This window comes from Triticum dicoccoides, chromosome 6A, assembly GCF_002162155.2.
Source record: "Triticum dicoccoides isolate Atlit2015 ecotype Zavitan chromosome 6A, WEW_v2.0, whole genome shotgun sequence".
Lineage (NCBI taxonomy): Eukaryota > Viridiplantae > Streptophyta > Magnoliopsida > Poales > Poaceae > Triticum > Triticum dicoccoides.
In genome coordinates this window covers 74,526,901-74,542,459 of record NC_041390.1, presented here as the reverse complement: position 1 = coordinate 74,542,459, position 15,559 = coordinate 74,526,901, and the positions used below count along the sequence as shown (strand labels likewise).

Here is a 15,559-nt window from a genome sequence, read left to right as displayed (position 1 = left end):
AAAAGTTTTCCAAGATTCAACCACTAGCTAGGAACGGTCAAGCCCGTCATTTTGACCGCATTTTGAAACGGGCATAAAAAATTCAAAAAAAATTGAAAACCTTCGCATTGTAACATTATATGTGACCAAGTTTCCAAAAAAAAAAAACTTGTAATACGACAATTATTTTAAGAAATTATTCTCAGAAATGAGCTATAATGCGTGAAGATTCATGGCTTTCAAGCCAAATGATCAATCTTATGGTCACAGTCATGGCATTGTTTGTTCAAATAATGTCATATCATGCACAAAGGTGCATCTTGGAATTCCAAATAATGTTTCCTAAGGAAGTTTTCATTTTCTTTGCATGGAAAATTCATTTTCTATTTTCCGAGATCCCGAAATGAGTTTTTTTATGAAGGACCTACCATATATTTGCTGCAAAATTGGACCAAATCAATTTTCTAAAGTAATAGGCCATATTTAATGCACAATTGACCAAATGGTTGGGTGTCAAAAGAATTGATCCACCTCTCATGAAAAAAGACAAATTCCCGCCGATTTAGTAGGAAGCGGGTCAAATTTGAACTGCAGCTGCCTCATAGTTTGCTCTTTATTTTTTTAAAAAAATCATCTCTAGGTACATAAGTATCCATTTAATCACAGAAACATCAAAAGTTCTCCAGGATTCAATCACTAGCTAGGAACGGTTAAGCCCGCTGTTTTGACCGCATTTTGAAACGTACATAAAAATTTCAAAAAATCGAAAAATTGGAAAACCTTCGCATTGTGTCATTATATGTGACCAAGTTTTCAGGAAAAATAATAAACTTGTAATACGGCAATTATTTTAAAAAAGTGTTCTCAGAAATGAGCTATCATGCGTGAAGATTCATGGCTTTCAAGCCAAATGATCAATCTTATGGCCACATTCATGGCATAGTTTGTTCAAATGATCTCATATCATGCAGAAAGGTGCATCTTGGAATTCCAAACAATGTTTCCTAAGGAAGTTTTCATTTTCTTTGCACGAAAAATTCATTTTCCATTTTCCAAGTTCCTAAAATGAGTTTTTTTATTGAAGGACCTACCATATATTTGTTGCAAAATTGGACCAAATCAATTTTATAAAATACTAGGACATATTTAATTAACAATTAACCAAATGGTTGGGTGTCATAAGTTTTGATCCACCTCTGGTGAAAAAGAGAAATTTCCGTCAATTTAGTAGGAAGCGGGTCAAATTTGAATTGCAGCTGCCTCATAGTTTACTCTTTATTTTTTCCAAAAATCATTTCTAGGTACACAAGTATCCATTTAATCACAGAAATATCAAAAGTTTTCCAAGATTCAACCACTAGCTAGGAATGGTCAAGCCCGTCGTTTTGACCGCATTTTGAAACAGGCATAAAAAATTGAAAAAAATTCACAAAAATTGGAAAATCTTTGAATTGTGTCATTATATGTGACCAAGTTTCCAGGAAAAATAATAAACTTGTAATACAACAATTATTTTTAAAAAGTGTTCTCAGAAATGAGCTGTCATGTGTGAAGATTCGTGGCTTTCAAGCCAAATGATCAACCTTATGGCCACATTCATGGCATAGTTTGTCCAAATGATCTCATATTGTGCACAAGGGTGCATATTTGAATGACAAACAATGTTGCCTAAGGGACTTTTCATTTTCTTTGGACGAAAAATCAATTTCCCATTTTTCGGGTGCCCAAAATGAGTTTTTTTGTGAAGGACTTACCATATATTTGTTGCAAAATTGGACCAAATCAATTTTATAAAATACTAGGACATATTTAATGCACAATTTCCAAAATGGTTGGGTGTGAAAAGTTTTGATCCACCTCTGGTGAAAAAGACAAATTTTCGCCGATTCAGTAGGAAGTGAGTCAAATTTGAACTGCAGCTGCCTTATAGTTTGCTCTATATTTTTTACAAAAATCATTTCTAGATACATAAGTATCTATTTAAGCATAAATACATAGTTTGGTGGTGATATGTCGAGGTTTGGACGGTAGCCCAGGGCCCCAACTCTAGAGCGCGTAGACTCGCATGCCTGCCGCGTGGTCACCGCGTGACCGTGGTGTTGCCATTTTTTCTGGGCAGCCTAGGCATGTCTAGTAGGTTGGGCACTCCCTAGTTAGATGCTAGGAAGAAAATAACAACAGAAGAATCTCATGAGGAGACCGAACTATGCTCAAACATGAATTAGTAGCCAAGTGTTTGATTAGCGGTACGGGAAATTCACAAGGCCAATGGGCCTGAGTTTTAGCTGAGGATGATCATATACTAGGGAGACTGTGTTGGCAAATTTTACCAGAAAATTACCCTAACTTTTTGTCTATCTAACAATACATGTGAGTTCACAAACTAAAAATATTACCAGAAACAAAGATTCGATGGTGAACTCACATGTATTGTTAGATAGAGCTAAACTTTTGTGTAGAGCTATTAATTTGGCATATAGAATATGTGGCAAAAATTCAACTCAATACGATATTCCTATCTTGTACTTCCTTCACAATGCTTCTAGGTGGACAAAAACTTTGGAAATTTCCTGAGGAAGATTTACTTGGCAAATGGAGCTGAATTTTGTCATGAGGCAATGATTTGGATAGGAAAGAGTGCCCAAAAATTTTGAGGGAAATCAAGAATATATAAATAGTACTTCCTTCACAAAGTGATGTTCTGAACAGAATAGGAAAATGAATATTGTTGAATTATTTTTGAACTAGGAAAGGAAGTATTTTTACATATTTGACGAATATATGACCCAAAGAATTTATGAGATTTTTTTGGGAATTTTGGGAATGACAGAAATATAGGTTGCTTCACAACCTAGGGCAAAAATTGACACATGGACATGACATATAGGCAAAACTGATGAGGTGGCGCCTAGTCATAACAATCCACCACAATTTACAAGGTTATGACCATCTATATTGGTCGTGATCAGCTAGAAATAAGGTAGCGGACCAGTGTTGCCTGCTTTATGACCATTTTGTGTAAGGAAATTACGACCTTTCTGACCAAAATGGTCGATATAGTTTAGGATTTGGAGCCCCCAGAACAGCTTTTGACCAATTGGTCTCAAATGGTCATAGATTTATGACCAATTCTTCCAGGGTCACTGACAGAAGGTCACACGTTGACATATTTCTTGTAGTGTTGTTTTGTGCATGACTATAGAAATTTGGTTGGGAAATTAGATCCCCGTGCTCTAAAATGTGTGTTTATGGGTTATTCCCCTCAAAAAGGGCTATAGATGTTGGTGTCCTTTAGAGCATCATTTTTTGTGAGCATGGATGTAACTTTCCATGAAAATGAACCGTATTATGGGTCAAATGTTGGGTCCGGTATTTCCTTGTCACCTCTTGATGAGGAGCAAGAAAGGGGAAGTGAAGGGCTTGTCCTTGTTCTTGCTTGCACTTTAGGTGATTCTTTGTCTACTAATAACACTCAAAATCAGGGGGAGGAGAATGATGGTGTTAGTGATGATAACTCTTGTCATGTAGACGAGGGTGATGTCACTGGACACTTATCACTTCCATCTCAAGGTGAGGAGTCTCAAATGCATGAGGGCCCAGGTACCAATACTATGCCTTCTAATTATGTAGCTCCTACTAGCACATCAGGGCAACGTGATAATCAACTTTCTACTCCTGTAGACAATTTACCTATTGCCTTACGAAGACCAACTAGAACTCTAAACACACCAGGATATCTTAAAGACTACAAACATGATATAGCCAATTACATCTCCTACAAATATTGTAGTCCATCCCTCCAAAGTTTTATTGCTTCTCTAGATCTTGTTTCTATACCAAATAACTGGAAAGTAGCCTTGGAAGACCCAAAATGGAAGGAAGCAATGCTGGATGAGATGAGAGCATTGGAGAAAAACAAAACTTGGGAGCTCATGAATCTACCTCCAGGTAAGCAACCTGTGGGATGCAAATGGGTTTTTACTATTAAGCACACCCCAGAGGGTAAGATAAATAGATACAAAGCACGCCTTGTAGCCAAGGGGTACACTCAGACTTATGGTATAGACTATGATGAATTTGCACCTGTGGCAAAGATGAGCTCTGTGAGGACTCTCATATCTTGTGTAGTTAATTTTGATTGGAGCATCTACCAGATGGATGTAAAAAATGCATTTCTTCATGGCGATCTTCATGAAGAGGTGTATATGCAAATTCCACCAGGTTTTGAGTCCAGTCGTAATACAGGAAAAGTAGTACACCTACATCGTTCCTTGTATGGGTTGAAACAATCACCGAGGGAATGGTTTGATCATTTTACACAAGCTATGTTGAAAAGAGGCTATTGACATAGCAACACTGACCACACATTGTTCTATAAACATTCTAATAACAAGGTAGCAATCTTGATAGTTTACGTCAATGATATTGTGATGGCAGACAATGATACCGAGGAAATTGCTGGCCTGAAGCATCATATTGCACAAGAGTTTGAAGTGAAGGATCTAGGACACTTGAGGTACTTCCTTGACATAGAAGTATTGCGTGGCAAAAACGGTATATTTCTAACACAAAGGAGGTACATCTTAGACCTGCTCAAAGAAACTGGCATGTACGGTTCAAAACCGGCTGCTACTCCCATTGAACAGGATCACAGATTAAGTAGTGATGTAGGGAGTCCGGTTAATAGAGAACGCTACCAGAGACTTGTGGGTAAATTAATTTATCTCTCCCACACTGGTAGCGTTGTGAGTCAATTCATGCATAGCCTAGGAACGGCTCACCTGGATGCTATTAATAGAACCCTACGGTACCTTAAAGGGTGCCCAGGGAAAGGTCTTCTCTATACAAAGCAAGGGAATTTACAAGTTGAGTGTTATACAGATGCGGACTAGGCTGGTTCCCTAGATGATCGACGATCCACTTCCAGTTATTGTGTATTTGTTGGCGGAAATTTAGTCTCTTGGCGAAGTAAAAAACAAAATGTTGTAGCTAGGTCAACTGCCGAGGCTGAGTTTAGATCCATGGCACATGGCCTATGTGAGCTATTATGGCTGCAGATTCTTCTAACAGAGCTGAGGTTATGTCATAGTAAGCCTTTGATGCTTTATTGTGATAACAAAGCAACAATTGATATTGCAAATAATCCGGTGCAACACGATCGTACTAAACATGTTGAAGTTGATCATCATTTCATCAAAGAGAAGTTGGATCGAGGAGTGATTTGTGTACCATATGTGACTTCAGCAAGTCAGGTAGCAGATGTTCTAACAAAAGGTCTACCAGAAAAGCTGTTCTCCATCTTTTGTAGCAAGATGGGTTTATCTGATGTGTTTGCCCCATCTTGAGGGGGAGTGTTGGTGTGAGTTGAAATTTATAATATAGGATAGAGAATAGAGAGATGGATTGGATGAGATCCAGAAAATTCCCCATTCATCGCCTGCCCTCCCTCTCTATTTCTTCAACCCAAATCACTCAAATCTTCCTGATTTTCGTATGAAAATCAATAGAAGTCAACTAGTTAGCTCTACTTGTGTTGGCAAAATTCCTATGAGCTAACTGACTCTGAACAGAGAAGAAAAAGTACCATTGAAAAGTACAAGGGACTTACTGAATGGTACGGTACCAAGTAGAGTTGGATCTTCGTCCTCTTCCAAGTTAATACTTTTGCATATATTAAAAGCAAATCCTAACCAAGGCAGAGTGGATGAAAGTTAATCCAGACCATAGCATGTTGAAGAGCCATGACTGCGGAGGTTGAGGAGCGGTTCTCAGTGACCAGCATGGAGTATTTCTTGCAGGGACGTGCCATTTTTTCTCCTCTAGTACGGATCCCGAGCTAGCGAAGCTCATGGTGTTTCGTGTGTCTGTGCACATTCATGTGTCTGTGCAGCGCATGCGCTTCAATGAAGCCGCACTGATAGATGTTGCACAAGTATCTCTCTGTTGAGAGGCCTCCTCCCTCTATTGAATCTCGCTAGATGGAAGCGATTGTATGTGAGTACTAAGAAACATCGTAAAAGATCACCATACATAAGGTGAGGGCAGGGGGGCAAGGCCCCCCTACCCTGGTCATTCATGGTTGGTGGACTAAGGTATACATTAGAAGAATTTTTTATTAGTCTTAGTGTTTTGCAAAACATATTTCAGTAACTTATTTTTGTATATCATTCTATACATGTATCCATTGTAGATATGTATTGTGCCCTTGAGATGTGCCCTAGCGCATCGCACTCTTAGGTGTATTTATATTTGAGACATTTCCTCGGGTTGTTATTGCCGACAATCAAAATTTCTAGCCCGACTTATACGGCTTTAGGCGCTAAAGGGATCTCATTGTACTTAAGGAACTTTACAAGAGTAGGATCATATCAAAGAAAATCTTTATGGAGGTAAAATATACTGGACCGAAATGGCTGCTACATAGCACGTGTGATATGTCGAAGAGCTTGTGGCTACACTTTCTCATGGAACTTTGGAGAGTTTGATTTATTAAAAATGAGATAGTCTGTTTTAAACCTACTCCTCCAGTTGATGTCTCAAGGCGATTTCTGGTGTGTTATATACAGTCATTTCTTGCTATCCACTGCGACCAGAATTATGATATAAAAGGCAAACCAACCATGCATTACATGGAAGAAGAAAACCTCATGACAGTGTGACTCCTACATGGTGTCCACTTGAAATAGGATGGGCGAAACTTAATACCGATGGTTCATACATCAATGCTATTGGAGATGCCGGGAGTGGGATGATTCTCAGAGATCAAGGCGGAGCTATTATCTTCTCATCTTGTCGTAAAATTATGCATTGCAATGACGCCTTAGAAGCTGAGCTCTCTGCTCTCACCGAAGGTATTTCTTTGTCGCTGCAATGGAGCCAACTCCCCATCCACATTGAAACGGGCTGCCTAGAAGCTATAAACCTTTTGAAGAAGGAAGGAATAGATGGATCGCGGTTATATTACTCACGTTCAATGATATAGCAATCTTGTTAGTCATTCGTTGGCTAGTTATGGTAGAACTAGTGCCCGAACCGTTGTGCGGCTGGGTTCTGGACCTGATATCATTGTCGACCAATGTAATTGAAGGGTAGCTTGGCTATTTGAGTAATGCAAAATATACCCAGAAAAAAATTCAAAAGAAAACCAAAATCATGTACCTGTAACAAAAGAGGGGATGCATATCTATCTATCTTCTATTATATTATTAACATGATAGAAAACGAACGATAGAGATTTTCCATTCAAAAAACTAGGATGTATTAATGGTGGAGATTTATAACCAATTAAGAACGTGTCCTATAAAGCACACATGTATGTAGCAACCCTGTTCTGAAAAACAAATCTAAGCAGCACAAACACGAAACTATTAAAAACATATTCAAAGAAGGGATACTCCATTATTTACATGGCGCACACGTATTATGAGGATCATCCTGAAATGCATGGATACATGTTATCCTTGGAAATAAAAGACAATTTGGCATAATTTAGCATCCAATGATAGAACTTCTATGATTTTCTATATGTGTTTGGCATATTTAGATGAAAGTTTAATGACAGGAAACATGGACGCCTTACGGATTGATTTTCGGCAACAACACATATACAAGCTGGATGGATGCGGACTTCGATAACAGCTAGGCTAATATAATGTCCACGAGAGAAGCATACATGTACAGACACCGAGCATACTCACAAGAGTGAAAATATATGTTTGGAGGCCCATCGAATCAAAACCATTGTGGGCGAATCAAAACCGATGGTGATCAGCAAATTCAAATAACACAATACTTGGATCATCTCTTTTTTACGAATGTAACATAAGGTATGCAACACGGGGACCCGGAGGTCACAATCCTACTGCTAGACTCGTCCAAACATGCTTAATTAAGTTTGAAGTCCTGATAAGATCTGGTGCCTTAGTACGTATAGATATATTCACATCCAATACACGAATCTACCTTTACCTCAAGAAAAACTATCTATTAATCCACATAAACTGTTATCCATGTTATACTTCGCTCAGACAAGTCATCATGGCAATCTCAGTGTTGGAAATATCAATTAGAGGAAATAATAAAATGTTTTTTATATCAATAACAAAATGTTAGTATTATGTTATCCCCAACGGAGTAATGCTACATTTACAAAAGATTACTTTTTTCAAACAAGCTGATGCAAGTGAATAATTATGATTGGTAATAACTAATAAGGAAAGAGTAAGGGAATGGAGGAGCCCACCCCAGTTAGATTCAGAGAAAGAGAGGATTAGTTTGGAGAGTTTAAGTAAAATATATATAGATTTTTTAGGTCTAGCATTATTTGGTGTCCGATCCTCCTGATTTCTCTCGCCTCCACCTCGCCCCTCCCGATCTGCGGTTGGTCCGGGACACCAACAGCTCGCCAGTTTGTTTCCGTTGGGGAAAGATGTTGTGGAGGCTGAGGGTGTGTGGTGCGCCCCCGTACTCGACCATCCACGGCGAGCGCCGCCCAGGGAGCTACAGTACCGCTGCGCGCCGCCCTCACAGGTGATCCCGTCCACGAGCACCCACCCCTCCTCTGAAATCGGCACCCAGCGGCCGAGCCACGAGCAGACGAGGAGGTGGACTGACGCGGTTGCCGATGTGCTCTTCGTGTCGTTCAACTAGGCGCGCCTCCTCGGCAGACCGGTGAGGAAGCTTCGCCACCCCCTTCTTGCTAAGTGCCGGACGCCGGTCGCCCGGCTAACTCCGTCCTTGCTGTCTCTGTCATGGAGCTGCACGCAGACCATGGCGGTGGCCATGCACGTGACGGTGGCGGGCGGGCACGTACGACTACCGCCGAGTGTCTTCATATGCACTCATGACAGCTGCAGTAGGAGGGCGGACGGCCTGAGCAGCCAGACGGCGCTGCACGCTCCGCCGCCATTGTAATTCTACCTTCATCACCTTGAACGTGTTTGCTGAAATGTTCCCCCCCCTCAATTTTCTGTTTCCTCTCAGGAACATACATGGCCGCGTGTGGCCTTCGCTGCCGCCAGCCTGCTCGTGTTGAGTCCATGCCATAAACCTCCTGTCTTCACCCCACCGAGGTCGGCACTTGTACTGCACACAGGCGGCGTCTCGTAGGTACGCACGCAACCTCTGTTTCTCTATGCGATGGTCTGCGGTGGTGGATGTTGGCGATGGTGTGGTGTCCCCAGTGAGATACTGTTGGCGGCCTACTCTACTCTCCTGAGAAGATACTCGATGGAGGACTGCAGCAGCAAATGAACAAAGTCGACCGGTAATGTATATTTCATCTAAGTCATGTATCTACCAGGTTTTAAATTCTTGTGTGTTCACAATAGTTGCTATCTTGCCTTGCACTTGACTTAATCATACGAGGTTGCATATTCTTTTAAGTTTTTATTCCATTATTTGGATGCATTATGATTTGGATCCAATATACGTTGTAGATTTTGTTTTGTCCATTAAGACTGAAAAAACACCCATATGGACGATCTCTACATATTTTAGTCTGGCAGGACAGTATGGGAGAGTAATCACAAACAAGTTGTCATTGCGAAGGTTGATATTTTGAGATGTTTAGGTTCTCTTTCGTTGGAAATCACATCAAGATAAATATCAGTGTATATTATCTTCAGTTTGATGTGTATAGATTGCTGCTTCCCGCTGATTATCAATAAACGAACATCTAATTTAGAGACAGATTTGGACCTTCCTCTGGCCTGATGGTGAACTACACCAAGAGTGTTGCTGCCGTGCTAAATGGCGCCGCCGCTACGGCATCTGCTGCACCATCTCGCTAAAGCTTGGGCCGAGTGTGGCATCCTGCTTTCTTCTACCCCATCGCGTGCAAAAGTAACAACAACCATAGCTGTCCCATAACCATACCCTTTACCGCCCCATCAACTCACTAGTTGTGTCCCTCTTCGCCAGACCAACGTCGATGAGTAGGTGTTTATGTTGTGGCCCATGCAGCACATGAAAGTCAACGTCACACTTATCCTACATTGTTACAACTCGGAGCTGGGGAGACTTTGGTCCCGTAAAATCTAGCAACGACAGGGCTCCGACGAGCTAGCGACGGCAATGTAGGTGCTCCCAAACTTTTGGTTGTAATGGTTTTCTTTGGATTTTCAATGTTGCATATGTTGTGTTTATTGCAAGACACCTGTAACATGTCACAATGATTTTGGCGGCATCTGCTGCATTTTTTGTGTTTATGTTGAAATTTTTTATTTCACATTTTTTTAACTTGATTTCATATTGTTGCAGATTTTGGCTTCTATGCGGAAAATGTCGGGGTGATTTCTTTTACTTGTTTGTTGCAACCAATGGAGATCTATTGCATATAATATTTCTGCATGGATGTGTCTGAGATGTCGCAACTTTTTTCATACACAAGAAGAATGTTGCAACGTTGCTGCATACGTAGAAATAAAATATTGCAGATGGATCTTTGCTCTCATAGCGATGAATGTACACACACGAGAAGCAACATTTTAAGTTGAATTGGAGGGTGGGGAGCAGCCGATCAGGCACACCCCCTGCCTGACCGACGCTTAGCGTCTCCCTCATAAGTGTTAACCTCCTTGATATCCCATCTTAGGAATTTTATGAGATACAGTAAGTTAAATGCAATCCCACGGTTTGTTACATTACCGTTTCAACCAATGATGCCTCCACAAATCACGAACAGGCATTTTCCATCTCCTGCTGCAAAGAAAAAGTCGGAAAAGAAGATTAAGGGTTCGATAGAGGCGACAACTTCAAAAGAAGAGGTGTTCAGCTACTGTAAAGAAGACAGCTTCAAAAGAAGAGTCTTTCACCCCAGAAAGCACGTTGACAAGTTCAAAGTCAAGTGGAAACCACAAAGAGGTGTTCAGCCTAGAACAGGGTCCACTCGTCAATGACTTGATCACTGCATTTGTTTCGTCGTGTACCCCGGCTCGATCGGGTGTTGACGCACGGCGCCGTGCAAGTTGTAAACTTATTAAGTATGACGACGTGGTGCTGCTCATTAGCCAGCTAATGTGAGAACTAATGAATTACCACTTTCATAATTAAGTACTCATTCAATGTTGATTGTTAATTTGTTTTATTTAAGATGGCTAACCGCTCATGCCGAGAGGTTTAATTACTTGTTCAATGTCAACGCGTACTAATGATGTGTTGTACTCCTACATATAGGCATGGAACCGCACCTAGCGTTAAAACATACTCATCGTGGAACCGCATTAGCTTCTTGCATGTCGAGGGCAAGAACAATGGCGGCAATGCGGTGGTTGCCATTTCTCTGCCTCGCCGTTGCTGCCGCTGGCAGCATGCTACAGCAAGCTCGTGCCCAGGCTGACAGGAAAGGTATGCTCAATACTTGTAGTTGGTTTCGCATGCGCGTGCAAGATACAATTTTATAGTCTCATCGAGAAATTGCCTGTTCTCTATCATTGTTGCAGGCCTGGTCTGTGTTTTACAGGAACATTTCATTCTTGCTTTTTCTCGTGGAAAACATTAATCTGTTTCTTTCTTGTCAAGGTTCCTTTTTGAGGGTATATGCTAGATTTTCTTGACATATGTTTTGGGTATTTGCTTTCTCTATTATTATTTTGAAAAAACTCTATCTATGTATGACCCACACATGAGAGATTTTAATGTGTACTTCTGCATCGCACTGTAGGTTTTGTAAACATAGACTGCGGCCACCCAGGGGAGACGTACGTAGAAACCGACACCATAGCCAAGCTGCAGTTCGCCCCGGATGCCGGTTTCATAGACAGCGGCTCGAACCATGACATCTCCGTCGAGTACATGAGCAGCCGGGCTCCCAAGTTTATGCAGAACGTGCGCAGCTTCCCCGATGGTAAGCGCAACTGCTACAAGATTCGGTCCCTGGTGCGCGGGCTCAAGTACATCATCCGAGCGTGGTTCTTGTACGGCAACTACGACGGCCTTAACACATCGCCCATGTTTGACCTCTACATCGGCGCAAACTTTTGGACGACGGTGAACATGTCAGGGGGGCCATCGGACACTTATTTAACTGTAGAGGCCATGGTGGTCGTGCCGGACGACTACGTGCATGTCTGCCTGGTGAACACCGGCGATGGGACGCCGTTCATCTCGGCCCTGGAGCTGAGGCCGCTTAAGAGCATGCTCTATCCACAGGTGAGCCCGAAGCAGGGCCTGAACCTGCACCGCAGGTTAGACCTCGGCACGGGGAGTAAAACGCGCGTAATAAGGTGAGTGTGTGGGTCGTGTTTGGTGTAGCTTCTCCTTCGCTGACGTTGAGTACTAACCACATAGACAATCTATGGATGGATCAGGTACCCTGATGACCCACATGACCGAATATGGAGACCAGTGGATACCACCGCAGAATACCCCAGCATCACAACGTTTAGAAGGGTGCAGAACCCAAACGATGACCTTTTCCAGGTGCCGACGGAGGTGATGGAGACAGCGATGACTGCCCGGAACGCCTCCGCGCTCATAGAGATCACCATGCACCCTCAGCCTCAGCGCAACAACCCGTCGCCCGGGTACATTGCTGTCCTGCATATCGCGGAGCTAGGCATTCTCAGAGGCAACGCCGTGCGCCAGTTCTACGTCAACGTCAACGGCAAGCGATGGTACCCAGATGCTCTCACACCGAAATACCTCTCCAGTGGTGCCATCTACGGTGCCATTGTTCCCGATCAACAAGGCACCATCACCATTTCCATCGAAGCCACTGCCGGCTCGACACTGCCGCCGATTGTCAATGCTTTCGAGAGTTTCTCCGTCATGCTCACCACTAAAGTCGACACCGAGTCCGAGGAGGGTACGCCCTCGCCCACTCCCACCACTAACGCCGGGTCCAAGGATGGTAACTTCGGCTCCAACAAGTCCGAGGATGGTATGCTCACTGCACGCATATATCTGATCCAAAATACATACTCCTATACTCGGTATAGATCATGATAATTTTCTCTCTAAAATTGGTCAAAGTTTGTGAAGCTTGACTTAGGAAAAAAAACAATATGCATTATTTACAGTACTCTGAAAATGCTTGTTCCACTTATGGAGCAACATTTTAATAGTCTCGTACACGGTATCCAACATGCAACTTTGATTGATATTTTTCTACTACCAAACACGTATGTTAACATTTTCGAACAACATATGTTTTGAAACTATTTGTGACTGAAAATATAGTTACACAAATATCTATCTAATAAATCTAAATCATTTTAAAAGAGTTAAATTTGATTATGATTACCGTGTTTTCTAAAACATCATGTACTTTTGGGAAGGGGTAATAGGTTATAACACATTGTTCATCGTTTTCAGACGTTTGCATCGGTGGCAGTTCATGCAAGAAGAGTAATAAGCTTGTCCTCTACATAGCCGTCCCTATAGCCGGGCTTGTGGTGATAGGATCGGCGGCACTACTAATCTTTTGCTTGCTAAGACGGAAGAAGCAAGGTGAGCACAACAATCTGTTTCGTTCCATTTCTGCTTATGTGAATGCTAATGCTAGCTTTGCTGCTCATCGCCTGTGCAGGATCAAGATGAACAACTCTGTAAAACTGCAAAGTCAAATGAGCAGCACTACGGTTGGGACGAGAAGGATTTCAAGAGGATTCCAACAATGACCGCCTGTCCTAGCTACTGTACGACGAACACTTATTCGTTCCAAGTGATACTGTCATTTCTTCGCCTTTGTACTGATGTGTGTTGTTGAGTATTTCAAGTATTATAAGTTTTCTAAGGAAATACGTACCTCTCCTCCAACCAGGTTATTGAAGAATTTTAAGTGCAAAATGTACAGTCATTCATACTTTTAAACCGTGTTGTTTAAATATTGAGATGTTTATTTTCTTTACTTGTCTAAAATTTTCACTTGTCTATGCATGAAACCCATTGCAGCAGGTAGCAAGTTAGATTTTCTCTGGCATTGGTGCCTCAGGTAGCATCGGGCCAAGTCTCATAGCATGAAAAGAAACAAGCAAAATATTATTTCCTGGCTGTATTAGTCTATTAATATTTAGCCATATTAATGTCCCCAAAAACAATGTGTAATGTCTCCTTTTGATTTTGAGAGAGGTAGTACACATTGCAATATTAATCTTTGCTAAAGTAGACATGATGTGGAGTGTCAATCTTTGGCACCCTGTTGATGCCACACATAGCTCATGCTCAGTGGCATTCCAATTGCGTTGCGCTCCGTGAAACCAATGAAAGTCAATTATTGTGTTGGCTGCTTAAGAAAATGGTAACCCTGCAGGGGACTACGCGAAAATGCTTTATTGTGTAATCTGTGACGGAAATGACCTTGGCCCAACACTATTGGGTGGTCTTTTTTTCAAAAGGACAATATATACATTAATATTAAGTTGGTATCATGTACCTCCGGTCTATGCAAACATAATGTCAAGAGTTGGTCAAAATATTGAGGATGCACATAGTTAAATTATTACAAAGAAAAAACATGACCTCCAAAGTCACGATGAAGCTATTAACGACATGCAACAACAAAAACTCAAAACACCCATACTATGAGAAATGCTCTTCAAAAGTGAAGCTTCCATGAAGGGAACGATGCACGAGTGTCGTCGTCATCAGAACCAACCAGTAAGACATGATCATGAGTTTTCCCTCTGAAGAGCAAGTTTGTGTAATCTCCATGAAATTCCATCACCAATGGAACATTGCACAGCCATTGCCATTGGTGGGGATCAAAACTGGAGTTTTCACCATGGAGCTCAAGAGTGGTACTCAATGAATATGACCAAACCGAGTCATCTTGTGTTGTCGTGCCCACATGCTGAGCTAGCACACCATATCTCACAACCTTGACACGCTGAACACGAACCGAACACCCACACCACTAGTAGAAAAAAACCCTTTAGTCTCGGTTCCCAACCTCCTTTAGTCGGTTTTCCCAACCGGGACTATGGATTCGGGACTATAAAGGCATGATCCTTTATTCTCGGTTGTCACAACTGGGAGTAAAAGGCTAAACTGGAGTTTTCACCATGGAGCTCAAGAGTGGTACTCAATGAATATGACCAAACCGAGTCATCTTGTGTTGTCGTACCCACATGCTGAGCTAGCACACCATATCTCACAACCTTGACACGCGGAACACGAACCGAACACCCACACCACTAGTAGAAAAAAACCTTTAGTCCCTGTTCCCAACCCCCTTTAGTTCCGGTGTTCCCAACCGAGACTATGGATTCAGGACTAAAGGCATGATCCTTTAGTCCCGGTTGTCACAATCGGGGCTGAAAGGCTAAAATAAATAATGCCTCCCACTAGTGCAGAACCGGGCAATAGCACCGGTTCGTAAGGCCCTTTAGTGTCGGTTCGGTAATCGGCACTAAAGTGTGGGCACTAAAGGCCCCCCCTTTAGTACCGGTTCAGCATGAACCGGTGCTAAAGGGCAACCACAAGGCACGAGGCGCGCCATGGTCTGGGGGACCTTTAGTCCCGGTTGGTAAGGAATTTTTTATTTTTATTTTTGAAATAAAGCAAAAACAGCCCGCCTACTGGGCCGACACGGCCTGCATATGACTAGAAACCCAATCTCTAGTTGGGCCAGGATGCTGGC

The 15,559-nt window shown here is 42.0% G+C and overlaps 1 protein-coding gene across 1 annotated transcript; it reads left to right on the top strand.

Moving 5' to 3' along the window:
- Nucleotides 1–11,240: 11,240 nt before the first annotated feature.
- Nucleotides 11,241–13,765, top strand: LOC119315665 (putative leucine-rich repeat receptor-like protein kinase At2g19210). Its single transcript, XM_037590199.1, has 5 exons — nt 11,241–11,325; nt 11,642–12,203; nt 12,288–12,859; nt 13,294–13,428; nt 13,508–13,765. Exons 1-5 carry the CDS (start codon nt 11,241–11,243, stop codon nt 13,516–13,518), a joined length of 1,365 nt encoding a protein of 454 aa, XP_037446096.1. The 3' UTR covers nt 13,519–13,765.
- Nucleotides 13,766–15,559: the final 1,794 nt, after the last annotated feature.

Bases quoted from the DNA above. Each gene is read 5' to 3' on its own strand.
- LOC119315665 (XM_037590199.1), top strand. From the start codon at position 11,241: ATGCGGTGGTTGCCATTTCTCTGCCTCGCCGTTGCTGCCGCTGGCAGC. The intron at 11,326-11,641 runs GTATGCTCAATA...ATCGCACTGTAG, and splicing joins TGCCCAGGCTGACAGGAAAG to GTTTTGTAAACATAGACTGC. The intron at 12,860-13,293 runs GTATGCTCACTG...CATCGTTTTCAG, and splicing joins CTCCAACAAGTCCGAGGATG to ACGTTTGCATCGGTGGCAGT.